This window comes from Asterias amurensis, chromosome 4 (assembly GCF_032118995.1).
Source record: "Asterias amurensis chromosome 4, ASM3211899v1".
NCBI lineage: Eukaryota > Metazoa > Echinodermata > Asteroidea > Forcipulatida > Asteriidae > Asterias > Asterias amurensis.
In genome coordinates, this window is record NC_092651.1 from 20,465,883 (window position 1) to 20,493,271 (window position 27,389).

Genomic DNA, 27,389 nt, shown 5'->3' on the forward strand with positions numbered 1-27,389 from the left:
TTTCGTCGTCCTTTACGGAAAACCGCAAGGCTTGACACGATTGTGTACCTTGGCAGCAGAACACAAGGTCCTCACAAATAATGCCCTGTGGATTCATTTGTCAAAAAAAGATTATCTTGTGTCTGCTCTTGATTGAAAGAATTTTCTACTAAAAAATTGTACAGCTTTTCATAATCGGAGCCTGTAAATTCTGGCTGGAAGGTACTAAAAAAACAAGGTGACATGTTGTACCCGGGTGAATGTAAACAAGACTGTGAAAGAAACTTTTCTATTTTAAGATCAACTCTTGAAATTTTGCCCCAAGGCTGTGAAAATGAAAATAAAATTGCCTTCTTTTAGTGACCTTTTTTTGTAACCTCTGAACATTTAAAATTTACAATGTTCAGGTTTGTTATATTTGTTATAAACAACTCCAATCTTACACCAGGTCGCATGTGGAAAGCTTTGACCACGTAAATCAACAATTTCTCACCTCCCCTCCCTGCCTTCCCCCTCATTAAAAACAAATTTAGCAACACAAATTAAACTGTGAAATAAATCTCAGACGAGAGCGATATTTTGATTACTGTTCAGTTAAAAACCACAGTATTCCACTACTCTCGTATGGTGGACAGCTGTTAGTCTGGTAACCATATGAAACCCTAACCAAAACTCACACCCTTGGATGTGGGGGAAGGCATAAATCATTGAACAATGGCGTCTGACAAAACCACCTTCACACAGAACCTACATCCTATCTGCACAAAAAGTTACAAAGATTGTTATTTTTTGTTGTATTTTTTTTTGTAGTTTCATACAAGCCATCGATTGATAAAGCATTATTAAAGCGGCCCGAGGCCTGTATTTTTTCAAAGCTAAAAAAGCTCCTGGATGCAGAATATAATCAAATAAACACAAAAGAGAAAGAGAAATTGCGCTTTCAAAACATTTGGTTCCAGCTAGGTCTCACATAAATTTTACTGACAACTGCGATCGCAAAATATTGACCTCGGCCCCCCTAAAAGTTTTGCCGTACATTTATACATATTAAATTTCTCCAGCAGTCTGCCACAAAATTATGGCCCATTCAATGCAGAATCCAGGGTGTAACAAAACTTTGCCCCCGTTAAAGTGCTACAGTCCAGGATGTGGATAGGCGTGATACAGAAAAACGTCCAGGTACTTTTTTTCCCATTACTCGAGAAAGCACGTATTCCTGCAGGAAGGGGTTAAGGTCTACCTTGCAGAACACCGCAAAGTTAGGGACCTTATTCTTGCACCTAAAAAGAGCTTATATATTTATAACAAGTATCAGTATTTGCTAAATTGCCAGTTAAAGCACAATGGGATTCTGCTACTTTTGACTGGTTTCCAGTTCATGTTTCAAACAAAAACATGTGAAATGAGACTCTAAAACAAATTCCAGCATGCTTTCAACCAACCTTTTTTACAAGTTGTTCAAGTTAAAAAAAGGAAGTTTTGTATAAGATTTTAAGCTGTTAAGAAATGGACAGTACTTTCAACTTGACATTTGGACCATCCCTCCTAAGTTTCTTAAGACTTGATGGTTCATCGGGATCATAGAATGAAATAATCACACAATGGAAGCTGACATTTTGTGATTCTTAAATAACCCATAAAAACTTCACTGATGATTCTGCATGACAGTTTACAAGTCTTTTTCATAATTCAAGTGGATTTTGGATCAATTCCTGGGCCTTCTAAATGGCAGTTGTAAAATGCTTTTTTATAGAGAAAGAAAGAAAAAGTGCACTTTATTACAGTGAAGCTGTGTCAGAAACCGGAAGTTTTGTTGAGTCTATCAGAAGTCCGAAGACAAATGTTTCCTGCCATATGTTTTAATCCTTCTCAGGATCAACGTAATTGGCAAGTGAAGCCTCACATCACGGACTTCTTCCGTCTTGAAGAAACTTATCAGAGTAAACTCCAAACAACTTCAAACCCCACCGGCCCTTATGAAAATGTACATTCCACAACTTGAAATCCATTCAAAACACCTATGGGTGGGCACTAATGCAGCCATGCTGGAAGCCACAAAACTTGACACGTTTTTTACCACTCAGAAAGAAAAGTATCAATTTAAACTTGTAGAAAATTAGTGAGATTTTGCATTAACTCGTGGCAGGGTTTCTACTGGAAGTGTATGATTTGAAAAAAAACTTGATTCAATAATTCAATTACTAGATTCATGCAAACTTAAGCACCTCTTATTGAAATATTTCAATAAGAATCGGTTGCGACCATTTAAAATGGAATTTCAATTTGCGTGCTTGCACTCTGCACATATTAATCTTTCCCTGATTTGTTCTGCAAACATCACAGCATGTTAAAGGGTGGGCCACCCATGTCAAAGGTCGCACACAAAACTCATGTTTAGAAATGATCCAAGGTGGCAGGTTGCGCTGTAAAATGGATGAGGAATGGGTTACTAAATCCGGGACAAATTGACGTCAAGTTTTGTTGAGAGTGACTCTGGGCAGCTGTTCGGAGCGAGGGGGAAAATTGATTTGGGTGTCTGGGAAGTGAAGGATTGCTTTTCTCAGGGATGCTGGGTTGGTATTAAGAGGGTAAATAAAACATCTGCTTTTTGGAGTGCTCCTATGGAGATAATGAACAAAACACTTTCAATCAATGTGACATTTCATTTTCAATTACCATCCAAAACAGTGAGGGCAGTTTGAGAAAACTGTATGGAAGAGGGTTCGGCAAAAGTATTTTTCACGGTTGTTTTTTTAACTCAAGAATTGGGTCGATCTCTTTCATTGAAGCAACTGCACTTGATTTTTCTTAGTAGGTTTGAACTCGAAACTCCAACGTTTTGTGTTTTCAGCCCATGGTCAAGAAACGTTAGGATTTAGAAAGAGAATTGTCGGCATTTGATCACACCATTCATTGTTATCTAATTACTTACAGAAATCGCAATCTAGGTTCTTTCTGATGCTCACTCTTTCATGGAAGTCCTTACTGCATTTGTCTTTTATCTGTCTCCATCATCTAAAGGCTGTGCCAAAATAGATTTGTTATCAAAATATTAATTTGGCTTTTTTCATTTTTTAAACAGAGCCATCTTTCTACTTCGGCGAGCCCGAATACCACATTGACGAGAGCGACGGATACCTCGAGATCCAAGTATGGCGCACCGGCACCGATCTCTCCAAGATGGCTAGTGTGACTGTACGATCCCGAGCTTCAACTCCCCCATCTGCAATTGGTAGGTAACCCCCTTACCCCCTCAACCCTTACCCCCAGTGAGGTAACCTCTTTCCCCTCCTCACCCCGACCTTGCCCCCAGTGGGACTCGAGCGATTGAGACATCCCTTTCCCATTTCCCTTGGAATAATGTTTTTGGAGAGAGTTTCATCAAGTTGTCAGCATCATTTTCAGATATACATGTGTTTTTCCTGATGTGACTCTCGAAGTCGGTTAGTGGAGCAATACATAATGTGCTGCTCTGATTATTATCAGGGATGTGAAGAGGTTAAAAATGTCACAAGAGGTTTGGCCATGATCGTACACATGTCTGATTATGTTAAACTGAAATGGTGACCAAAACAACTCAAAACAAAGCAAAACTAAACCAGAAAAAGAGGTTAAACTTACGGGTACAAGATTTTGTAAACTTTAAGCCACTTTCAGACTAGTACGATAAAGACTTGAAATCTAGAAAGGGTTGGCTTTCTAAAGACTGACAAAATAATGACAAGGTCGACCAATCACACAGCAGGTCAGCAAACTGGTACTTGTCAAGGTCACCAATTACCAACGTTTAATTATCTAGTGCCCTGGTGACATGCTGGTCTAGAGCCCATGTTCCCACACAGAAATTTAGCAAGGGGCCCTTGCTTAATTTTAGCATGGTTGTGAAATTGCATCCAGTGTAAAAGGATAAAAAAGAAATTATGTCAATACGGGACAGCATTTTTTTTTTTAGAAGATTTCACTTTGGACCTTGTACAGTCCATGTTCAAATTAAGCAAGGGACACCTGCTAAATTGCCAAAGTATGAAATGGGCTTAAGGATGCACACAACTCTCCATCATTATGATTGCTTCAGAAGAAAACCCCTCTTGCAGTCCAAGATAGCTCTGTGACCACTCTTTGAGTTTTTTGATATTAAGCGCATTTTATTAAAAAATATGAGCTGCAGCCCCTTGAGGTTTGAGAGCTTGGGAAGAGGTAATTAAGTCATTAATGCAAAGCAGATGTGATGAGGATATCCTTCAAGAAGTGGCGCTGTAAGCTGCAGTGGCACCCATGGGTCCCTTAGGGGGTACATCAGTGACCTGTTTAGACCCATTAAAAGTCTCCCGAAAACAGGGACAACAATGTTGGGCAAAATATGGATCAAGGTAGTTTGAAAAACAGGTTCAAGTTCGTGTTGTTATATCACCGTCTTGAAATAACAATTGGAGGAGGAGTCATGTAACCCTTAAGCTGTGGTGTCTCCATTCTTTCCTCTGACCACCTTCTCTCTCACCCCCTCCATCAAAAACAGGGAGTGACATTTCAATGTTTGTAATACAAACAAACGTGTTTGAGACTTAATTAATTGAAACAGTCAATTAAGTTTTACCATTCACATAATTAATTGTGGAACTCGATGTTTGAAATCAAAACAAACAAGTGGAAGATTCAATTAATTGAAGCAGTCATTTAATCATTTTTAATTTATCACGAAGTAATCCGAATCCTCTGTTTCCAGAAGGATGTAAGGACAGAGGGTTTTTGATTCATCAATATATTTCCAACTCTCCCTTTTCCTGCCATCATTTTTAATTCTACCCCTGAGCAGTGATTGATCGTTCTACTCCCCAGAATGGGAGGAAAAAAAAAAAAAAAAAAAAAATGTCCATCGAAAATTTCACATTTCCTGTTTTGTGTCACTCCTTCACATGCGATTTGTGTGCTAAGTGAAGCTATCCGGCTGTAATGAGTAACGTGTCATCACGAATGTTGTCTTCTCTCATTTATTGCTTTCTTCCCCCCTTTTTTTGCTCTCGATTTGCCTCCTTGTTTCAGGAATCAGGTAAAGTATGTTCACTCCCCCGTCCGTCTGGACTGTGTCCGGCCCTAGTAAAGTTTTGAATAGTTCTGGGAAAAGTAGAAATGTGAGAAATGTGGGTTTGCTAAATGATTTCACAGGGTGATACTTTTTTCTAGAAATCCACATATCAGGAATGAGAAATGTCAGACTTTTATATGGATTCAGACTTGTTTTAGTCAGCCTGGTAAAGAAAATCAACTGTTATTTTTGTCCACATACAAAGAAATCGTGCTCTATGATCTACTTCTCTAGTGCGGAGAATACTATTCATAAAAGCTTCTTGAAATCTATAACTCTGGAAATGCCATCATTTCAATGTACCTCATAAAAATTTGATCCTAGTTTCAAACCTTTTTTGGTCAGCCATGGCTCTCATACTTGACATGTAGAAACTTGTTCTGAAATGTGAACAATGCAGAGGGTTAGTATTTTTGATATAATCAGTCGCAATTCTCGACTATCGATGTTGTTCTTTTCCTAAACCTCCTATCAACTTACCTCTCTGTCGTGTGGCGTTTTAAGGTATGTCCAGACAAGGTTTTACAATGTACGCCACTCAAGAAATTAACCTTGCTGAATATCGGAGTACTTTTAAACTTGTTTTTCTTTCAATACTTGGGTGGTTACTTAAAGCCAGACTATTTTGGTTATTGACTTTGCACTGATGGATATTTTTGACAATGGGGCACAGGTATTCTTGTTTTAATAGTTTAAACAGTGTATATTAATAGAACAGGTTTTCTACAGGTTTTTGTGTGGGTGTTTTTTCCTTTTATTATATTTTTTGCATGGCTCAATCGTCACGTCTCTGTATTTTCCCCCAAACGTGTTTAGATAGTTGTCTTCCACTTGCATGGTTATTCATGCATGCAACCTCCCAGTAGAAATCTATTTTGATTCTTAATGCATTCCAACCTGTTTTGAAAAACTGTATGCTCGAATTGAGGGCTGATCCGAAAAAAAGGGATTTCCAATGGCCTAGTCGGGCGCTTTGGTTTATCAATGATATCGATCTAGAAATATCATTGGGGGGGGGGGGGGGGGGGTTTCTTTTCACTTGGCACGCGACGGCCACCCGTCCCGGAAACTCAGGAAGACATCTTCCAGAGGTGGCATGTGTTAAGCTAATGGAAGTATGCTTGATTGGGACGAGCAGGCCTCAAAATACAGGGCAGGAAATTCGAAGGGGTTGGATGGTGCCATTAGAACCAGGTCACGAGGGATTTCATGTTGTCTGGGGGCCTCATTGGTAGAGACAAGCTTTTGCCCTTGTAACAGTTTGTCATGGTGAAGTTCATGGTGGCGACATCCGCTAGTGTTTCATGATGACACTCATGTGGTGGAGGTTGTGTACACTTTTGTGGCTGGCAACATGTTTTGTCATACATCCGCTGTAAATAACAAAATAGACAGAAACTGTTGATGATTTTCTAAAAGCTGCCTTGGTTGTAGGGCGTTGATTGAGAGAAACAAAAACGGAAGGAGAATTCTGTTAACATGTTTTTTGTGTTCCTGTGATAATGGAGCACTGGCTGAATGCCACTTTCGTATTCTACTAATTGAAGTGGCGATAAATATCAAGCTAAAAAGAGAAAAAGAAGAAGTTGTAACCAAATTGATAAACTTTTGTAAAGCCTTTCGGCATTGCTCCTTAACCAAAACACCATCAAACTTTATCTTGTCTCCAGCCAATGTCTTGTTCCCAATGTGCAACAGCAATATTGACAGCTGATTCACAAAGCAAAATGGGTTCAGACTTCAACCATAGCATCAACCATGGTTCACCCTTCCGACCCTTCCAACCTCACTGCATAAGTTTGACCAAGAAAAAAACCTAAAGTGGCCGTCCCCGGGCAATGAAAAAAAAGGTCTTCGCCCCATGTTCCTGTTTTGACAATTATCAACAGTATACACCTCAAATCCTGTAGTTGTCTTATTAGTGTCTCCTCTCCCTGCCATCTCATGCATGTTATCTTCTTCCTCATTACCCTAGTGTATGTTTACCTCAACAGTCTGTGTGCTAATTGTGTAAACTGTCTTTAATGCATGGTTCACTTCACACAAACAGTGAGCGATACTATACCTGGCACTTATTTTGTGTTCATTGTACCCTTGTGGGGCTTGTTTCTCTCACAGGATATGAGCATCAACCACTTGTACTTTATTTTTGTATCAGTGTCAAACACAGTCAGTCTCACAAGACTAAAATGCAGGAAGCCCAAGTTTAAACTGGTTAATTGGTCGCTTGAAATAACAGCAGCAAATAAATCTCTTGCACCTCTGAATGAAACCATGCTCTTAAAGGAGGCTCAGCGATTTTCTTAGGAGGGGGTGTCAAGAGTAAGGCGAGGGGTGAAAATGAAACCCACTATCGCAATCTTGTTTTCCGCCAGTTTCCAATAGAGAGAAGTAGGCTGGATTTTTTTTCTGCTCGAAGCAAAAGCACTAAGGAATGAGTTTGTTGGGCCAGGGGTAGTAAATAAAGAGCGAGTAGAGGTCAAGCACTTTTTACCAAATAGTACCTTGAGACACTCTTGTTTATTTATACCTTTTTGTTTTTTATAGATGACAAAGTCAGACATGGGTGCAAATGTCTGTTTGGGCAAGGACGAACGTGTTCAGCAGTTCCTTGTTTGTAGTTTGATAAATGTTTGGTAGCTTTCAGAAAACTTATCTTTGATTGGGTTTGGGTTGAGCAAGTTGTTTTTTATTAGAGCATGATTTGAACAATGACTTTTGGATTGACGTGCCAGCGCTCTACCAACTGGGCAATCTAGCCCTTTTGTTTGGAGTGGAACGTTGATCAAACTAGATGATAATATAATAAAGACTTGTAATGCGCACATATCCACCCTGCTGGGTGTTCAAGGCACAGTAAACCATAAACAAAACAAAAGGTAAAAAGAAGCAACAAAATTAGTCCTTGAAAACCTGTGACATAAGATAAGTTTTGAGGAGAGATTTGAGTTTTGTGGAACAAAGACAAGATCTAAGATTTAAAACCGAATGCGAAAAGGCATTGCATTTCAAGGGGGGGTTAGGTGACTCAGATTCATGTGATCAAGCGGCCATGCTTGATCCAATTAAGTGCTGTGAAACTTGAACAGAGCGATTCTCCTGTGTTCTCTGACAAAATGATGCCCTGGGCTTGAGGAGTGCACTTCCCCACGGTGATTGAGTCGATTAGAACCAAGAGGAAGTTTGGCTATTCCTATAATTATCATCTCATCGTGATGTAATACACACAGGGCCAGGTTCAATGAGTTAAAGAATGTTGCAGAAGACTCGCTTCTGGAAAAAGGACTGCTCATGTTTTTCCCCCCCTGCTGCAATTGAGCAGTAATTTCCGGCAATATTCTGTCTAGATTGGACTGTTGCTATTTTTGAACTTTTTTTATCTTGGTGTATGTGGTTTTCCTTTCTGGAGATCAGAGTTACTGAGTGCCCAAATTAAGAGAAGATTCAACAACAATAACATTCTGGCTATGGATTCTGTAGTCAGCTGTTGACTGTGAATAATGAAGAAAATGTTTTGTAGAAGCAGGTAGCAAAAGATGAAGTGTGAAAGACTTTTAAGCATTATTAGGGGGTGACAGATTTTAAGGCTTTTGCATGGTTTTTGACCTACATGGGTTTCTGTTACCATTACCCCTTTTATGTAATCTCCCTCTCCTTGCATGTAAGGTAATTGAATGAACCGTTACAGGAACCATTGTGGGGATTGCGATGGAGTTATTTTAACCCTTTTTCAGGTAATAACTTTTTCCTTTTGTTAAATTTCTCCAGCTGGAATCGACTATGCCGGTATCAGCCGCAACCTTGACTTTGCCCCCGGAGTGACGATGCAGAATGTGCGCGTGTACATCATGGACGATTTAGGCCAGCCCATCCTTGAGGGAGCAGAGACATTTGAACTGGTGCTCCGCATGCCAATGAACGCTGTACTCGGTGCCCCATCACTCTCAGTGGTTACCATCAACGACACCATCTCTGACTGTAAGTAGAGCATTTATGAGATTTCTATGTTTTTTTTTGCATAAGAGCCACCAGTTCATAATTTGAGTCTACTGAAAAGTTGATTGTTGAAATGATTGTGTTGAATCATTTTTGGTACGACTTTTTACGGTTTCTCATTAAGAAAAGAACTTTAACAAAATCTATTATTCTTATTGTGAATTTAAATACGAGTCAGACAGAGACATCAGAGTTTAAACTTCCCTTTCAAGTTACTCTTGTGATATGACAAAAGTTATCACTGTATAGTGTACAGGCTTGTTTTTGACACTCGAGTAACGTGTAACATTGTTTTTCTCTCTCGTGCAGTGCCCAAGGTACAGTTCCGTGACCTGACATACGAAGTGAACGAGAACGACGGCACCATTACCACAACCATCATGCGTAGCGGAGATCTCTCCATCACCAGCACCGTCCGTTGCTACACCAGACAGGGATCCGCTCAGGTCATGATGGACTTTGACGAGAGACCCAACATCGAGGCATCCATCATTACCTTCTTGCCAGGTAGGTTTTGGTCAAGGGGAGGGGAAGGAATTTTTTTGGGGTACAGAGGTTATGTTCACAAAGATAGGCCTAACTTGGGACTAGCCCCAGAAGTTATTAAAAACTTTAGGCTTGTCCTAAGTTAGGGTGAGAGTTAGGACAAGGTACTCGTCCTCACTCGAGATAAGAAATCCACCCATGGGAGGTCAAGAACATTTGGGCCTCGAAACATTTTGCCAGGGGTTTCTTCAGGAGCTGGAAGTTCTTTGTTTTTCTAAAATCAAGATCCTAAGGGGGCGCCGTTTTATTACACATGCATGAAATTTATTGATACCATATGTCCAGGAGATCTGGGAATTGAGATCTTGAAGTCAAATCTTTGGAGAAAAAAGATCTGAAAAGAAGATGTTCCCATCTGGGGAATTTGAGTTAGGATGGATGAATGATTGAATGATCTGGGTACCCAAGATAGCCGAGGTACTCTCCAGACAAATTATTAATCAATCAATCAATGCGCGGCTGTTGAGCTCTGTCTCTGTAATCTATCTCTGGGCGCATTAAAATCCTGCAGCAACCTAATAAAATGTTCTGGTTTCATGTGGGCCAGAGTCACCACTACCAGGGCCTAATTTCATAAAGCTGCTTAAGCACAAAATGTAGCTTAAAGCATAATACAAGTTTGCTTACCAGAATAATGTTACCATCCAAAATAGCATTCCATTGTGACTGGTATCCTGCTTGTTTTTGCTTAGCAGAAAATGTCTAAGCAACCGTTCCTGCTTAAGCATCTCTGGGTATGATATTTGGCCATTGGGGCTAGGAGTTTGAATGGGTTGGATGATTTGCAACAGACAGGACATCAGTTTTCCATAGAAAAAAAGTGGGAATAAATATTTTATTTTTTTCGGACTCCATTTCTGGCAAACAAAGAATGTAGTCGGTGCAACAAAAAGAATGTGGTCGGAGCAAGCATTATAACCACGCTGCAAAATGTGTTGCTATTTAATCTACCATAACCACAGCTGCATCGTAATTCATTACATTCCCTCAAGGAAAGGGGGGACATTGATACATACAGAGTATAGAGGGGATGTTATACTTCCTTGGGATGTAAAATGTAACAAATGATGAGCTGAGGATATCACTCAGTCAATGTGTGTGGTTTAGGCAGACACTCTTTTGGCTTGATAAAGCGCATCAGGACAGGAGTGTTCTCAGCCTCTAATTCATTTCCTTCCTGATGCCTTTCATCGCAATCCGCTTGTCTCTCACCTGAGGAGAAGCTTGTGGTCTGTGCTGTGTGTGTCGGGAGGCGGGCAGTTTGGCATGATGCCCTGCTCGTTGACAAAATTGGGATGTTGAGATGAACACATCAGAAAGAAAAATAAAGAGACCCCCATTTATAATCAAGCCTTTTTTTAAATTGGCTTGATGTTTTGATTTACTTTTTAAATACTAGCCGGGTCAGTGGCAACACTTGTGTCCTTGAGCAAGGCGCTTTATTATAATTGCTTCTCTCTGCCCAGGAGTAAGAATGGGTACTGGCAAGAGCTGGTGAGTAGCCTGCGATAGCCTTGCAATCTTGTCAAGGGATAAATAGAAATATTCTCAGTTGTTACAAGCCAAAGAATCTTGATAAAAACACTGGCTTGATGAGCCATATTGGCTCGGTATAGACTTTACTTTACTCTGATTTACTCCCAAGAAGCGAAGTGTTCCTCGAGTTACCGGATATTTCAGGACTGCTTCTAAAATCCATCTGTCATTAACATTTCCTTCTTTTCCCCTGCAGGTGAGAGGCAGAAAGATTGTACCGTTCTCCTGATGGACGACAATGAGTTTGAAACTGATGAACAATTCCGTCTCGTCCTCGGCAACGCTCGTACTGATTCTGGACTCTTGGCTATGATTGGAGAGCTGAACGAAACCACCATTACCGTCCACGATGTCGGAGACAGTAAGTCAACATCACGCTTTAGAGGCTTAAGGAACAAAACACAGGAAAATAACTTTTTTCAGCCTGTGCATACTGTATCATGGTTTTCTTTGTTTTGTAACTTTGTAATACATATAAATCATCCTTTACAAAGTTTTCTCAAATTGCACAAGAAAACTTACAATAATTAACAACATATTTACACCTTTTTCAACTAAATTTGTATTATTTGTAAATCATTCTTGGCCAAGTTATCACAAATTGCACCAAGAAAACATAACAAAAAATAAAAGCATTTTAACAACATTTTCAGCTAGTGGTTAACTGTTCCTTTCTTCATCATTTCAGAATCCGTCATTAAGTTCCCCGAGACAAGATTCAGCGTAAACGAGCCACTGTCTGAAGATGACGTGAGCACCGTTACCATCCCGGTCATCCGTATGGGAGATCTCTCTCAGACCTCTGTTGTCCGCGTCTTCACCAAGGACGGATCTGCCAAGAGTGGCGTCGACTACAACCCCCTCTCCCAACGTAAGTATACAGCACGCAAACATTTTTTTCCTTTAAACCAGCACTGCTTTACACTGATGCAAGTTATTTTTAAAACACTAGCCTGAAATTACCTGGTTTCGGCATTGGTGCCCCCTTCAAAAGTTTCCTTAAGACTTAAAGATTTTAAGATGGAAGTGCCCTTTGCAAAATAAAGTGGCCTTGCTCTCTTAAAGATGAAATTCTATGCCTAGTATCAGTATAAATAGTGTCGTCAATAGGAGGGAGTTGCGATAAGAGAAAATGGCATCTTACGTACCAAGCCATTGTGTTGAACTCTGATTGGCCATAACAAATCCTTTATTCATCGTGTTGAAGATAAATGGTTAAATCCTTCAAATTTTTATTCAGGATTTCAAATATTTCGTCCATAAACCAAACAATTTTTGACAAGTGAAACCCACTGGATTACTGCATATTTTCTGACATGATCAAAAGCACTGGTCAAGTCAAAAATATCCTCCACAGATGTTTAGTTTCTTCAAAATATTCTTAAATCAGTTCAAGCAGCTGCGGGGCTTGCTAAGGGGGGGTTAGACTTATCAGAAGGCAGAGCTGGGTGTTTCTTCCGCTAGCTCGTTGACCAGATATCCTGCACTGACTCCTTAAGGCTGAGAAACGAAGCCTTCCTGGGGACGGAGAGATTAAAACTCTCAGCTTTTGTTGTGATGGTTTTTGTCTGGGATGATTTGTGGGGTAACTTTTCTAGCAATGTTTAGAAAGAAGGTCTTTTTGTTTTGGTTTTGCACTAGCTCCTTCTGGCTGAAAAACAAAGCCACCTTAATTACTATTTTGGGACGGAGGGATTTGTGGGAGTTACTTTTGAAACGATGTTTGGAATTAATTTTTTGTTTTGGTGAAATTGGGTTTAAACAAAACTCATCTATCAAGGAAAGTTTGATGTACAGTATGTGGGGAAAACATGACTAGCTATGTCATCTGGTGCTCATTGAGTGATTTCCTACATATGGTTGAAGTTTTTGGGGTTTTCCTTGTAAGTCTAAAAAGTCATAACTTGTTGATTTGCGGAGTTCAGTAAATGCCAAACTATAAATGCCAAACTAACAAATTATTTTGTGGAACTCTATTGAGTTTCTTAAAGTGTGGTGGTGGTGGTGGTGGTGGTGGTGGGGGGGGAGGTTCAACGTCCATTTGAAACATTCCCTCAGCAGAAAGTCGTCAGCAGATTATAGTTATTTAATCAGTTTACTTAAGGTCTTAACTTGATATGTTTTTTTTATCAATGTTACCTTGTTGACTTTACACATTTACCAGAGTAACCTTTCCATAATGATGGAATCAAGTAAAACCAAAAAACTCTGCACAATATCATCGTGAATGTCCTTTAGGGAAGGTCATGATATCATAATATTTGACCAGAGTGACCTCGGGTGACTTTGGTTAGGGTTTGAGGTTGACCAGTCCATGCCCTTCATCACACCATCACCCTGCACCAATACACCACAAGTGTGTAGTAAAAGTCCCTTTACATTATTGTTGCTTCTTGATATGTTACGCTGATGTTAAAAAAAAAAAAAAAAAAAAGAGAAAAAAAGAGCTATGTAGTAAGTCTGTGTTCACACCCTAAAAACAGGAAAGTGGCTTAGAAAAGCTTGAGTTATGTTAAACTAAAACTTCCTCGGAGCAAACACAAAATTAGAAAAATGGAACCCTGCAATTGTGGAAGTCTGTTTTCTAGATTACGATGTCTGAATACCAGGTTGCAGTTTTCTAAATGTTGTTGTTGAGTCATGTGGCGTTCATACATATGGTTGCATTTGCTCTGATTTATTATCAACTCTGTTGTTTTTCAAGAAAACCCTTTTTGAAAAGACGAAAAAAAGATTTAAGTGTGCATTCAATGTAAATAGAAAATGAATGAAAAAGGGGAATAGAAAAATTACTTTGAGTACATTTTTACTTTTCAGAATCAACACTATTCAAAAAAGATTTTCACATGGTGTTACTGCAAACCTCACCTAGTTTATAGGCTTACTCCCACCATGCAAAGTTTTAAATGCTACTTATATTTACTTTGGTTAAATGGAAAGTGTCAAGTCTCAGACACAGTCTTCCCCCCCCCCCCAAATGACCTCACTCCCAAGCTGTCATAAAACTGTCAAAATAAACATCTATTCTCTCCATTATTGTCCTGGTGTCTGAAATACTCAGTGGGTCCATACAAAAGGTTACTGTCCACACAAATCCCCCCTCCAGAAAAAAAATGAAAAAGCTATCAAGGAAGTAAAGTTTTAAGCCACTGTCAAAAATTCCACAGACCTTAATAGTGACCGAGAGCAGGGGCTGTAATAATGTCGTCAGCCTTGCCTCTAAACATTTTGTGGTCAGCTGCAACAAAAGCTGTCCTTTTGAATTCCTGCACTGACTGTTGAGTGTTTACCCTTTGAAAGTTTTTTTTTTATTTCAGTGGAACAGTGTTTGTTTTCTGGGCTTAATTTTTATGGGATTAGAGGCTATATTTCCTGACCTTCTCAGCATAGAAGTCTGGGTCGATCCAAGTTGCCTATAATTTGGACGAAACTAATGAATGAAGACATTGACTATATATTTTAAAACAAAGTTGAAATAAATCTTTTGATGGAAATTTAATTATGTTTAGTTGCTTACTAAACTTACAAACTATATTAGGAAACCTCAGCTAGGGGAGGTGCCATAAAATGTCAGATATTTTTGTGAAAATTCCTGTCGTGTTTTATTTCCTGTTCTGATGTCTAATACTTCAGAGAATTTCATTTACTGTTTGTATGCCGTCTAGTCTCATTATAAAGAAAGCTATGTTATAAAGAGGTTCTGCTTATAAAAAGAACACTCTCAAGCCCAGAGTTTAAATTTCTACTCTGTGTTTCTTTGTTTTGCTGTCCTCATATAACAACATTCCTGTCCAGTCCCATAGCGACCTTGTTATAACAAGAGTCAACTATAATTTAGTTGGTCACAGATCTTGCCTACTTTGGGAGGCAAAGTTGTTCCTGCAAAGCAACATGTTATTTAGTTTTACACAATTGAGGTTAAAAGTTCCCTCGGCAACTATCCCCCATGGGTGTCTTTGCCTATATCTAGAAAAGACTTGTTCAATCAATGTTGGATATAAACCACCTTTGACCTCAAACTTGTCCCGGACAAAGACCACATGGCTTTCCTCTATTAGTAAATCCCATAGGATTCACAGCCGGGTCTATTCAGGGACTCGAGCTGTACCTTAAGGGGAAACTAACTTGGTGTCTTAAATCATAAAATTACTGACATCAAATTAGTGGCCTGTTTCCCTGAGTTGTTTTCCCTTCATGGTTATCAGTTTTTTGATCTTGAAGAGGTAGAACCATTTTAAGGTCACTCAGATTTGCCTGATCATAATTTTGTTTCACTTTCAATTTTTATTTTGACTAAAATTTACACACAGGTGGCGCTCTCAATATAACAAGGTCACTGGGTTTTGCCAAAGATCTTTCTTTATAGCAGGATCGTAGTTATAGTAGAGGACAGTAAAACAAAGAAACAATGCAGAAATTATATTAAGTTCAGAATGTACTCTTTATATTTATAAGCAGAACCTCTTTGTAACAAGAGCTGACTGTCTAGGAATATTATGTACTCTTTCCTAAAAAGTTAAAAACCCAAACTAAATCGGCAAAACAACATCTTTGACTTAAATGTTCCGAGCAAAGTGTAACTTTGTGGTTTTTTGCACTGCCCTTTTTGAAGTTTGTTGATTCGTTTATGGAAGATGAACTATGCTTGAATCTACAGTTCCACAAGAAATAAAAGGTTGAGTGGGGAACAATATGAGTTATTGTTTCTGTTCTCTTGACTCATTTGGTCTTTTGTGTTGTTTTTTTATCTTCAGGTCTCGAGTTCGGATTCAATGTCAGCAGGCTGTTGGTTGAGATCGATGTCCTCGCCGATGGCGACAGAAATGAGATGAGAGAAGCTTTCACTGTCCACCTGACCATGGATGAGATGATGGTCTCTGAGATTCAGGTACGGAAGGAAAGTCACCGCTGGGAGAAACAAAATATATTTAAAAAAAATTTAAAAAACTGTTGCTTCTCAAAGCTCCAGAAATGTTGTACTGAGAAGAAGTGTAACTATGTAAAGACAAGAAGTTTAATTGTGTAAAGACAAAAGTTTAAATGTGTAAAGTCAAGAAGTGTCAATAATTTTTTTAACGATTTCCAATACTTTTTTTTGCAGATGAACAAGGCCATTGTGTACATTGAGCAAGAGGGTCAGCTCTCTGGTGTTACCTTCCCATCCACCCCCGTCGTCGTGTCCCTCTTGGACTACGATAACGTCGAGGTTGCTCGCGAGTTGCCACCACGTGGTTACCCAGTCGTCTGTGTCACAGTAAGTTTGTTTCTACATTAAATTATAACCCATTGTTTTTAGACATCTAAGTAGAAACCTGTCGGCAGTTCTTGGTTGTTGAATTTGAACCAAATGAAACAATTCAGGGCAATCATATTTGTGGAGTAAATGAACACTTAGTTTGTTGGGTCTCATATTTTAGAAAGGAAATTTTTGTTCCAAAGAGTTTTTGGGTTAAAAAGTGACAGACACTGGTGCCGATGAAATCCTTAAATATCTTGTTATTGCTCTTAAAATATCTTGTCCATGCACTATTGAAAACAAAAAATCATTTTCATTTCTAAATTGCTCAATTATTTGTACCTATTTATTCTCTCTCTCTAGCCTTGCAACCCCAAACACCCCGACTACGCCACAACTGGCTCCATCTGTACTAACGAGGGCGTCAACGATACCCTTACCGAGTTCCGTTGGTTGGTGTCCGCACCAACGACTGCCGGTGGCGTCACCTACCCACTCAAGGATGTAGAGAGCAATACCTTCTTCACCTCCACAGACATGGTGAGTTTCTTGGGCAAAGTGTCCATCATAGATCTGAGAGTCCTTAACGTGGATGCAACTATTTAGAAAAGTCTCTACTTTTGACATGTGGTAACAGTTATAAGGTACTGTGGCAGACAATGGAATCAGAACACATTGGGGTGAGCCCTTTCCCTTAACGGAAATTCTACTGGGTTGTTTTACGTGCATAAGACACATAGGATCAATGGTTTTACATCGCATCTGAAGGACGGAGCAGTAATGGTTAAGTGTTTCTTTCTCATAAAAAGGTCCCATCAAAGGGTAACTAAAAGTGTGGCGAGAGAAAGTAGGACAAGCTTACAAAGTTGTTTTGTGGCCAGTCCGTACTCATTTATTTTGAAAACATGTTATTGTTCACTGCCAATATCAATATCATTTCAAATCATCATTTCTACCAATTTCATCACAAGGATTTTAATTCTTTACACCCGTCTCTCTTTTACAGATCACCCTGGACAGCATCTACTTCGGTCCCGCTTCCCGTGTACAGTGCGCCGCCCGTGCCGTCAGCAACCAAGGAGATCCAGGCCGTGAGCACTACAGCTTGCCGACCACAATCAGCAGCGATGAGGGCATCTGCCTGCCTCGTCAGGCCAACGCCATCGGAGCCGAGCCCTACGCCGCCAAACTGCGGTACACCGGACCAGGAGATGCAGAGCACCCAAACAAGCTGAAGCTAACTGTCACCATGCCCCATGTCGGTCAGTAATCAAATGAGTCTAGAAATTCTTCTTCTGTTTTGAGTGGTGTCCTTTGCCATCCTCCGCCAATGATGTCACAAGAGAACTGTCCCCAGATCTCCCTTTCCTTTATGCATGTAGATTTTTCTTGTCGTCGCGCAGCCATGGTCCTTGCATAGTATGTCCACATGGGTCGGGTGACTTGGACCTCTTTGGGCTCAACCTTGCTTGGACTTGCACAGGCTTGCTGACTGGAAGCTTAGGGTGACGATGGCCCTGCGAGCTAGAATCTTCTTGCGCAGATTTTTGCACTAAGCTATTTTTGTCTCATAACCTCAATTCACCCCAGGACAAGAAGTTCTTAATTCATCAAAACAAACGAAGATGGTGACAAAAAAGGAAGGAAAATTGGCTTAAATCAGTCCTAAAAATCCTCAAATTGATCCCTGTTTCCTTCTTGCTTTTGAATTTTAGATGGTATGCTCCCAGTCATCTCAACCCGCGAACTCTCCAACTTCGAGCTTGCCCTGAGCAAGGACGGATACCGTGTGGGAACCCACCGATGCTCCAACCTTCTGGACTTCAACGAGATCCCCACCGAGTACGGCTTCATCACCAGCGAGACCAAGAACGCCAACGTGATCGGAGAGTCCCAGCCGTACCAGTTCAGCGCCGAGATGCGTGGTGCCAGCTCACTCCGCTTCTACCGTAACTTGGACCTCGAGGCTTGCCTGTGGGAGTTCAACACCTACTACGATATGTCCGAGCTTTTGGATCAGTGCGGTGGACAAGTCGGAACCGACGGACAGGTATGTGCCATCCAAAATTCATTTGAAATTCATTTCAATGTTTTTTCTGGCAAATTGAGTCCGCAATTTGCTACACCATTGTTTTCTTTATTGTTTTTTAATAGAACCTTCTGGGCCCAATTTCTTAAAAAATACAGCTTAGCAAATTTCTATGCTAAGCAAAAAAATGGGTTGGGCACCTTTTACAACAATGTAAATTTTGTGGGTTTTCGGCTGGTAATTAGTTTCTTATAAGCAATATTTATTTGTGCTTTGCAAGTTTTTGTGCTTACAGGCTTTATGAAATTATGAATATTTACTTGTATTTAAGCATAGATTTTCTAGATCAATACATTAGTTGTTTTGTTTGTCATGGTTTGGAGATCTTCCTCGCTATGGGTGTAACTTATTTTCACTCTTCCGACCGACTTAGAGAAAGTTTCATCTCTGATCTCTACTCTTTCTCTCTCTTCAGGTCCTAGACTTGATCCAGTCCTACGTGACTCTGCGTGTGCCTCTCTACGTCTCCAACGTCTACCACTCCCCAGCTAGCGTTGGTGGATGGCAGCATTTTGACCAGACCTCTAACCTTCAACTTACCTTCGTCTACGATACCTCCATCCTCTGGCAAAACGGTGTGGGCGCTCAGGCCGACTCCGACACATCTGTACAGGGTAAGGATTGCAACCTTTTTTTCTTTTCTTTTTCACGAAATGTTTCACTTTCTTTTAAAATTTGTATTTGTAAAATTTTGTGCCCATTGACCTTATGTATTTTTACTCAATTTTTCTTTCATTATTTTGTTAAGTACAGAATTTGGTTCTATGCCAACAATAGAATGATAGTTTTCTGAAATTGCTTTTCTGCAAATTGCCTTTTTTAAAACTTGATAACCCTTTCTCTCCCGCCAGGCTCCCTGTTCCCAACCAGCATGAGGATTAACGAGAATGGTAGACTGGTCGTCAACTTCCGTACCGACGCTCTATTCAGAGGACTGTTTGTGCTGGACCACCCATGTAAGCCCAACATTAACTTCCCACCACACCTGGAGACATTTTATCCTCTTGCGACTCTCTCCTCATTATAACCCCTCCGATTAACAGCCAGTTTTTCGGCGTGGCACAGGTCCACACCTTCCAAGCTGAACACCCTAGACTGAGCTGCCAATTCTCCCTGATTCTGCTTAAAGTTCCCTTAAAATAAACCAATCATTCCATGTTCTAAAGAACAAAACTTTTTCCCCATTATGTTGAATGCAAATCTAAATCTATCCTTCAATCAATTTAATTAAATTCAATTGACATTTATTTTCATGTCTACAATGACAATTAAGCAACCAATTGAAAACAAATAACAACGAGTATAATAATGAAAGATAGATGCCAGATAATTTAACATTAATACAATGTATAGAAATTTAGCTAGAGAAATTAACAGGCTAGTCAACATGCAGGAAATTTGTTTTTTTAGCATAATGCTTTTGTGCTTTTCCCTGTGACAGACAAGGTCTTGAACAAAGTCAAAGAATCAAAACAAAGAATCAAAAAGACAAAACCTCCCTGATTGTAAGATGCAAGTGTAGGAAACTCTGCCTAGAATGGAATTCCCAGTTCATGCCAGAGTAAAGATTTAGGCCTTTGTAGAATCTATACTAAAAACATGAAAAACGTAACTAATGCTCTACGAATATTTCATGATTCCTCCTCAGCTATCGGAACCACCTCCTCCGTCATCTCCAATGACCGTCCAGATCTGACTTTCAGCCTCAACCTGGTGCGATCAGAGCCGACCTTCGCTCAACCCGAACAGCTCTGGCAGTTTGTCTCCGATGTTGCTGTAAGTTGTTTCTACAATACCGCCCAAAATGCTTGGGCCACCCATTCGCAACATTCTCTGTCCACTTCCCTGTGACAATAAACATTCTCTCCCCCGTCCCCCTGCTCAATGTGAGCCAACATTGAAGGGGGATGGGGGCCATGTTATTAGTTCGGAAGTTTTTGCAAACGGCGTAACAAACGGTGTATGTTTACGATAAACAATACTATTTTTCAAATTTGTCTTTCTTCAAACCATAGGTGTCCGACTACAGTGGCATGTACACCATCCGTCTGATCCCCTGTACCACCAGCCCAACCCAGGAGTACAGCCTCCCCGTTGTCTGCAACCCACGCGACATCATCAACTTTGACCTCCCTCTGCGCTTCCAGCAGGTCAGCGACCCCGTGCCGGCTGAGTTCAGTCTGAACACCCAGTTCATGCTGCTGGGCAAAGAGATGCTCTGGCTGTCTGATGGATCCATGGGCTTCGGAGAAGGAACCGACACTGCTTTCTCTCCAGGTGGGTTCAAAATTCTGAGTTTAAACTTCCAAAGGCTTTGGAGTCCTGGATTCCCCCCTTATTCTAGACCTGGAACCTCCAGATTGGTGGTTGCGTTACTTCTTTCAAGGAAATTTTAAAGGCTCAAGGAGATTTTGAGAACCTTTTGATACTTGGAAAATTCCTGAGAAATAATATGCCTGTAGGACAAAGATTAAACAAGAATCAAGATTTCAGAAGGCAAGAGTAAAAACACAAAGATGTTTGTGAAACTCGGTTGTGATTATGGAAACCAAGTCTAAATAAATATGGAATTCTTAGAAATTTCAAAAGTAAATCAATCTGATTATTGATCAGTTTTCCATCAAGAGTTAAGGCCAAGTCAAATTGCAGCGATAGCGAAAACGATAACGATCACTGCAAAGAGAACGCATTGTATTGGTTGAAATGCTGCACGCAGAATACGCACACTCATTCAACCAATCAAGGGCGTGCATTGTTAACAATCCTCATTGGCCTTCACTCTAACTTTGGACTTTGTTTTTGATTTTAGGTGACACCGTTTACGGTCGCATCCACGTTGACCCTGTGCAGAACCTCGGCAGTGGATTCAACCTCAACGTTGAGAAGGTGTTCCTGTGCACTGGACGTGATGGATACATCCCCAAGTACAACCCCAATGAGAATGAGTATGGCTGTGTGGCTGACTCACCCAACCTTCTCTACGCCTTCAAGGTTTTGGTAAGTTAACTTTGAAGTTCTTTTGTGCAATTAATTGCTTTTGTCAGAAACAATGTTCTTGTGTGGTTGATGTTAGATCGGATTTCTAGAGACGCAAATTGCTAAAGAAAAACAAATTTGGATGATTTTGTCAGTGTCCTATGAAATGGAAAACTTCATACACATTGTGAAAATGTTTCAATATGAACTGTAATCAAGGAGCTGCTCATACAAATATTTTAGGCATTTTGTCCAATGTCCCTCTGAAGAAATATTCTTTAATGTAAAGTCAGTTGTTAATAATAAAAAATTTAAGAATGTTCTTTTATTTCTCTTTGATGATAAATCTACTTTGCTGAACAATTGCAAATTCCTAAAACATAAATGTTTTTCTTGATTTTTAGGATCGTGGAGCACCAGATACGATCACACCACGATTTAACGGAGTACCCTTCAACGCTGCCCTCGCTATTGATGATCCCAACGCATTGGATCTGGTCAGACAGTCTGGTGCCGATGGTTTCAGACTCAGCAGTGACCCACTCTTCCAGGTAAAAATCTTACAGATACAATCTTGTAAAATAGTAGTTTGTATCATTGAATTCATTATCATCCACCTTAACTTCTCAGTTCAATTTTAACGTACTATTCAATTCTATTATTATTCAACTTCCTTACAACTCTTTTTCATTATTGTCACCATTATTGTTGTTATGACGCCAAATGAATAGCACTCGGCACCAGAATGACTCTTTTGCTCCAAATACCTGGCTATAAGACATTATACGTACTCTTCTTCTTCAACCATTAGTGTGGACTGCTGTATTTGAGCATCTGCTATATGAAGAGGGTGACAGATTAAACAATTTTTTGTCAATGCTGTTCCATCTCTCTCGAAAAGGCACATTCAAAAGCCCTTTATGAAACCCGGAGTGCCTTTTTGTTTTGGGAGACAAATTTACCTAAACCTAATAATAGTGTTCACCATATCTCACACTGGATTATAATGGCATACTTTGTAGCTGATTGTTAAACCTGATTTATGTTTGTGTATTTTCAGGTGGCAGCCGGCCGTCAGTGGTACGTCCACTCCATCTTCACCGTCAAGTCCCAGGATAATAACAACATCGGAAAGCGCAGCGTGGAACAACACAGCGTAGCCATGGCTGGTGGCAGACAGCGTCGCCAGGCCATAGGATCCACCCCCGATGACGAATCCGCCCTGGACGACATCGGCGACGGCAAGGGAACAAACATCAAGTGGCTGGCTCTCAACACAAACCCCGCCTCTAGTAACGACGTAGCTGACATCAACGTCAGCAACAATGTCGATGTCGGTAAGAACACCAAGGGTGGTGGCGGCGACATGGTGATCCCTGTTGCAGCCATTGCTGCTGTGCTTGCCGTGCTTCTAGTCGCAGTAGTCGTAGTGGTTATTATCCGCCGTAAACGCTCCGCTCCGAGCACTGTCACTGTAGTGGCTAATGGCGGCTCTAAGGTTGTATCAAATGGATACAACGACAACACGGAAGTGTGATGGGCCTCGTTTGTATTTTTCTAAAAATACGTCGATAAGCAGCGTCATGCTACTGTCGCACATTAATATTTTTTATTTCTGTCTGTCAAGTTTTTACGTAAGGCTGTCGTGGTTCACTCGCTGTTAAATAATTTATATATGTGTAAGAAGTTTTTACGTTTGTGAGCCGATTTTTTTGCGTATTTTGTATTTTTAATGGGTTTTCAGAAAGAAAACACCCTCAATAGTTCTTGAGGTCAACATTCACTTGGTGCTCTGCAGAATTTTTGTTTTGTTTTTAAAAGAATTTCAGATAAAATAACGTTTTTTCCCCAAAATTTTGTTTGTGTGGTTTAGAATTATCAGCTGTAGGTATATTGTGACATATATAATGCACACACGCAGTGTTTTTAGTGTTTACTTTGCTCTATTTTTGTATTTTGCTGGATTGCTCAGTGTTTTTTAATAGGTAGCTTTAATTAATGTTTTTAGATGAAAATTCATTTGACATTAGTTTTTTTTTTACCTATGCCACAAATCAAATGTCTTCCGCTGCCATTTTAAATACAAAACTGTAATAGTATTTGTTTTTGTCGATGGTTTGTTTTTAGTTTTGTTGTTGTTGTAACCTTTCAAAAACTTGTGTGTTATCATTTTCTTTCTTTTTCACTTGAGCGGGAGCCAAACTGTGCACTATACAGCCTGCATGTAATGCTGACCTGCCGACTCGGAAAAGTCACCCCTCTAAACCTTATTTATAAGCATTCTTTAAGTGTGTGCATTTGACAAGACAATTTTCTCACTGCGGATGACATGATATGCGGCTGCATAGTGTATTGTTACCCGTAAATGTATATTTTAATACCCCTTATATGAGAAAGCTGCAGCAATCACTAATTGTCACCAAGGATCGTGGTCGACTTCCGCCAAGGAACGTTACCACGTCCTCGTTGATAGGCTTGGATTTGCTCTCACTTACGTAATGTTCTCTTTGTACATAAAATGAGTAGTGGTAAAGCGATGCACTTTTTAACTGATAGGCTGCACGTATTTAACAACCATTTTTAGTAGTGGATTCACAAAGTGTATAAACCAATTCCACCAGAGGGTCTAAAGGATTCCCGTCTGACAAATCACAAGCGTAGTCTCTTATTTTTTATTAGCTAGTGTGCATTTATCGTATAAATTAATCATTAAACAAACAAAAAGTTTATATTTGTAAGTTTTATGAGTGCCTTTGGGAGGTTAAAAAACAGACGTTTCGGATTTTGTACACAGCCAGCTATGAGATGAGTTTGTGTTTTGTAAGATCATTGATGCCATTTTGTACATGTTCCAAGCGGATGAAATCCTGAACCACGCACAGCTTTGTTTGAGAAGCTGTGTTTGGTTTTTATACACATGCTATACCAAAATGACTTGATTTGTTGCCGTATAAATGCACGCAAAATGCCTGGCATTGGGGTGTAGTTATTATATGGGGGAGGGAGGCTCTGGGATGTTCCAATCCCATCCCTACCTTCGTTTGTACCCAACAGATACCAACAAATAATTCTCTGCGGATTTTAAAGATCTTAGCAGTTTGGACCAAAATGTACTGACCACACAAAGAGTGCAAAATTTGAGTGCCTTGTCGAATCACTGCACATTCTAACAAACTATTCAACTTTTTATTTGTGGTGGAATGCTTGAAACTATATTACTAAGCTTATTATTATAATTTAAGTGTATTTTTTTTATTTTTTTTTAAATTAAACATAGTGTACCTAACATTATCTTTATATTGAAAAAAAAAACACCTACTAATAATAATAATTATGAGAATAAAGCTGTCCTCGGTTTTGATTGTACACATTAATTAGTTTTAAACGACTGTATACAATTTTAGGTGGCTATGTAGATGGGATTATATATAAGGACCTCCCAAACATGCTTTATAGTTTTTTATTTAACAGCTGCATTTGGTCAGCGTTTGGTCACTGAAGCACGACGACGCATCCCTTGGGCTTTGTCCAAGAGACGTCTTGAGAAAAGAAGGTGCTCAACTGACTGACCGGCCTGAAATGGGTAGATCTGTTGAAACCCAAATCTCTGACCATGTGCAACTCACTTTATTATCTTTTGATGGTGCTTTAAGACATTAGTAAAGACATTTGAAAAATAAAGCTACGGTCAAAACGCAAAATCCCACCCTGTAAAAAACTAAGAATAAATCACCCTTGCCTTATGACATGCTCGTAGGATTGAGTAATTTAAAGAAGAAACAACTAAAATATTCAGTGCGTTAAGCTTCCACTTCCAAATTAGTGAGAAACCAGTTGTAATGATTTCCGTATTGGATAATGATTCACTTTTTGCAATATATGTCATCAATATTTAAGAACCAATTTATATATGCAATGATGTGTTAATTTATATCAAGAACCAGCTTTATTTTAATTAAGATGAGCTTTTGTAATATTAACAATTGGTTTTTTGTTTTTGAGGGGATTGTTCGTTTTTTTTTTACTTTTTTTTGTTTTACAAGTGGGTCTGAAGTCAAAAACCGGCAACAAAGTTATTATTTTTTTAATCATTTTTAATATATATAGTGTTCTAAAAACTTCCTGTATTTAATAATTATGTAGGTAACAGCTTTTTATTTTTTTCCTCCTCACTATTGTATTTTACAAATCTTCTGGTGACTGGTTGCTATGACAATGTGTACTGTGCAAAGAGTAAGAGGGTTATACTGCGCAGGAAGTAGCTTCAATAAAGGGCATTGGCTTGGCGGGAAAAACACAAGCTCCGTTTCCTTCATTTATTTCTGTCTGTCTCATTTTCTGTTTCGTGCAATATTCTGTGGAAAATGTATACAAGCCTTGTGTACTCTGCAATTTTTGCCTGTAGCCTTGTGTACTTCGCAATTTTCGCTCGAAAATGTGTACAAGGCCTTGTGTACTTTGCAATTTGCCTGAAAATGTGTCTTTCGCAATTTTTGCCTGAAAATGTGTACAAGGCTACTATAGCCTTGTGTACTTCGCAATTTTTGCCTGAAAATGTGTACAAGGCTATATAGCCTTGTGTACTTCGCAATTTTTGCCTGAAAATGTGTACAAGGCTTGTGTACTTTCGCAATTTTTGCCTGAAAAATGTGTACAAGGCTATAGCCTTGTGTACTTCGCAATTTTTGCCTGAAAAATGTGTACAAGGCCTTGTGTACAAGGCCTTGTGTACTTCGCAATTTTTGCTTGAAAATGTGTACAAGGCTATAGCCTTGTGTACTTCGCAATTTTTGCCTGAAAATGTGTACAAGGCTTGTGTACTTTCGCAATTTTTGCCTGAAAATGTGTACAAAGCCTTGTGTACTTGGCAATTTTTGCTTGAAAATGTGTACAAGGCTACTATAGCTTTGTGTACTTCACAATTTTTGCCTGAAAATGTGTACAAGGCTATAGCCTTGTGTACTTCGCAATTTTTGCCTGAAAATGTGTACAAGGCTATAGCCTTGTGTACTTCGCAATTTTTGCTTGAAGATGTTTACAAGGCTATAGCCTTGTGTACTTCGCAATTTTTGCCTGAAAATGTGTACAAGGCTATAGCCTTGTGTACTTCGCAATTTTTGCTTGAAGATGTGTACAAGGCTATAGCCTTGTTTACTTCGCAATTTTTGCCTGAAAATGTGTACAAGGCTTGTGTACTTCGCAATTTTTGCCTTAAAATGTGTACAAAGCCTTGTGTACTTGGCAATTTTTGCTTGAAAATGTGTACAAGGCTACTATAGCTTTGTGTACTTCACAATTTTTGCCTGAAAATGTGTACAAGGCTATAGCCTTGTGTACTTCGCAATTTTTGCTTGAAGATGTGTACAAGGCTTGTGTACTTCGCAATTTTTGCCTTAAAATGTGTACAAAGCCTTGTGTACTTGGCAATTTTTGCTTGAAAATGTGTACAAGGCTATAGCCTTGTGTACTTCGCAATTTTTGCCTGAAAATGTGTACTTCGCAATTTTTGCTTGAAGATGTGTACAAGCCTCGTGTACTTCGCAATTTTTGCCTGAAAATGTGTACAAGGCTTGTGTACTTCGCAATTCTTGCCTTAAAATGTGTACAAAGCCTTGTGTACTTCGCAATTTTTGCCTGAAAATGTGTACAAGGCTATAGCCTTGTGTACTTTGCAATTTTTGCCTGAAAATGTGTACAAGGCTTGTGTACTTCGCAATTTTTGCCTGAAAATGTGTACAAGGCTATAGCCTCGTGCACTTCGCAATTTTTGCTTGAAAATGTGTACAAGGCTATAGCCTTGTGTACTTCGCAATTTTTGCCTGAAAATGTGTACAAGGCTTGTGTACTTCGCAATTTTTGCCTGAAAATGTGTACAAGGCTTTAGCCTTGTGTACTTCACAATTTTTGCCTGAAAATGTGTACAAAGCCTTGTGTACTTCGCAATTTTT

The 27,389-nt window shown here is 39.5% G+C and overlaps 1 protein-coding gene across 1 annotated transcript in view; it reads left to right on the forward strand.

The window, feature by feature from the left end:
• Window positions 1-25,741, forward strand: part of LOC139936725 (extracellular matrix protein 3-like) — a 92,245-nt gene extending 66,504 nt beyond the window's left edge. The window contains exons 7-23 of the mRNA XM_071931620.1: window positions 3,062-3,211; window positions 8,831-9,040; window positions 9,368-9,565; window positions 11,337-11,501; window positions 11,829-12,011; window positions 15,895-16,028; window positions 16,242-16,394; window positions 16,740-16,916; window positions 17,383-17,638; window positions 18,092-18,426; window positions 18,881-19,079; window positions 19,317-19,421; window positions 20,114-20,241; window positions 20,481-20,742; window positions 21,275-21,462; window positions 21,846-21,992; window positions 22,502-25,741. Coding sequence (XP_071787721.1) covers window positions 3,062-3,211; window positions 8,831-9,040; window positions 9,368-9,565; window positions 11,337-11,501; window positions 11,829-12,011; window positions 15,895-16,028; window positions 16,242-16,394; window positions 16,740-16,916; window positions 17,383-17,638; window positions 18,092-18,426; window positions 18,881-19,079; window positions 19,317-19,421; window positions 20,114-20,241; window positions 20,481-20,742; window positions 21,275-21,462; window positions 21,846-21,992; window positions 22,502-22,978 — 3,467 coding nt within the window. The 3' untranslated portion in view covers window positions 22,979-25,741. The remainder of the gene's footprint in view (window positions 1-3,061; window positions 3,212-8,830; window positions 9,041-9,367; window positions 9,566-11,336; window positions 11,502-11,828; window positions 12,012-15,894; window positions 16,029-16,241; window positions 16,395-16,739; window positions 16,917-17,382; window positions 17,639-18,091; window positions 18,427-18,880; window positions 19,080-19,316; window positions 19,422-20,113; window positions 20,242-20,480; window positions 20,743-21,274; window positions 21,463-21,845; window positions 21,993-22,501) is intronic.
• The last annotated feature ends 1,648 nt before the right edge of the window (window positions 25,742-27,389 follow it).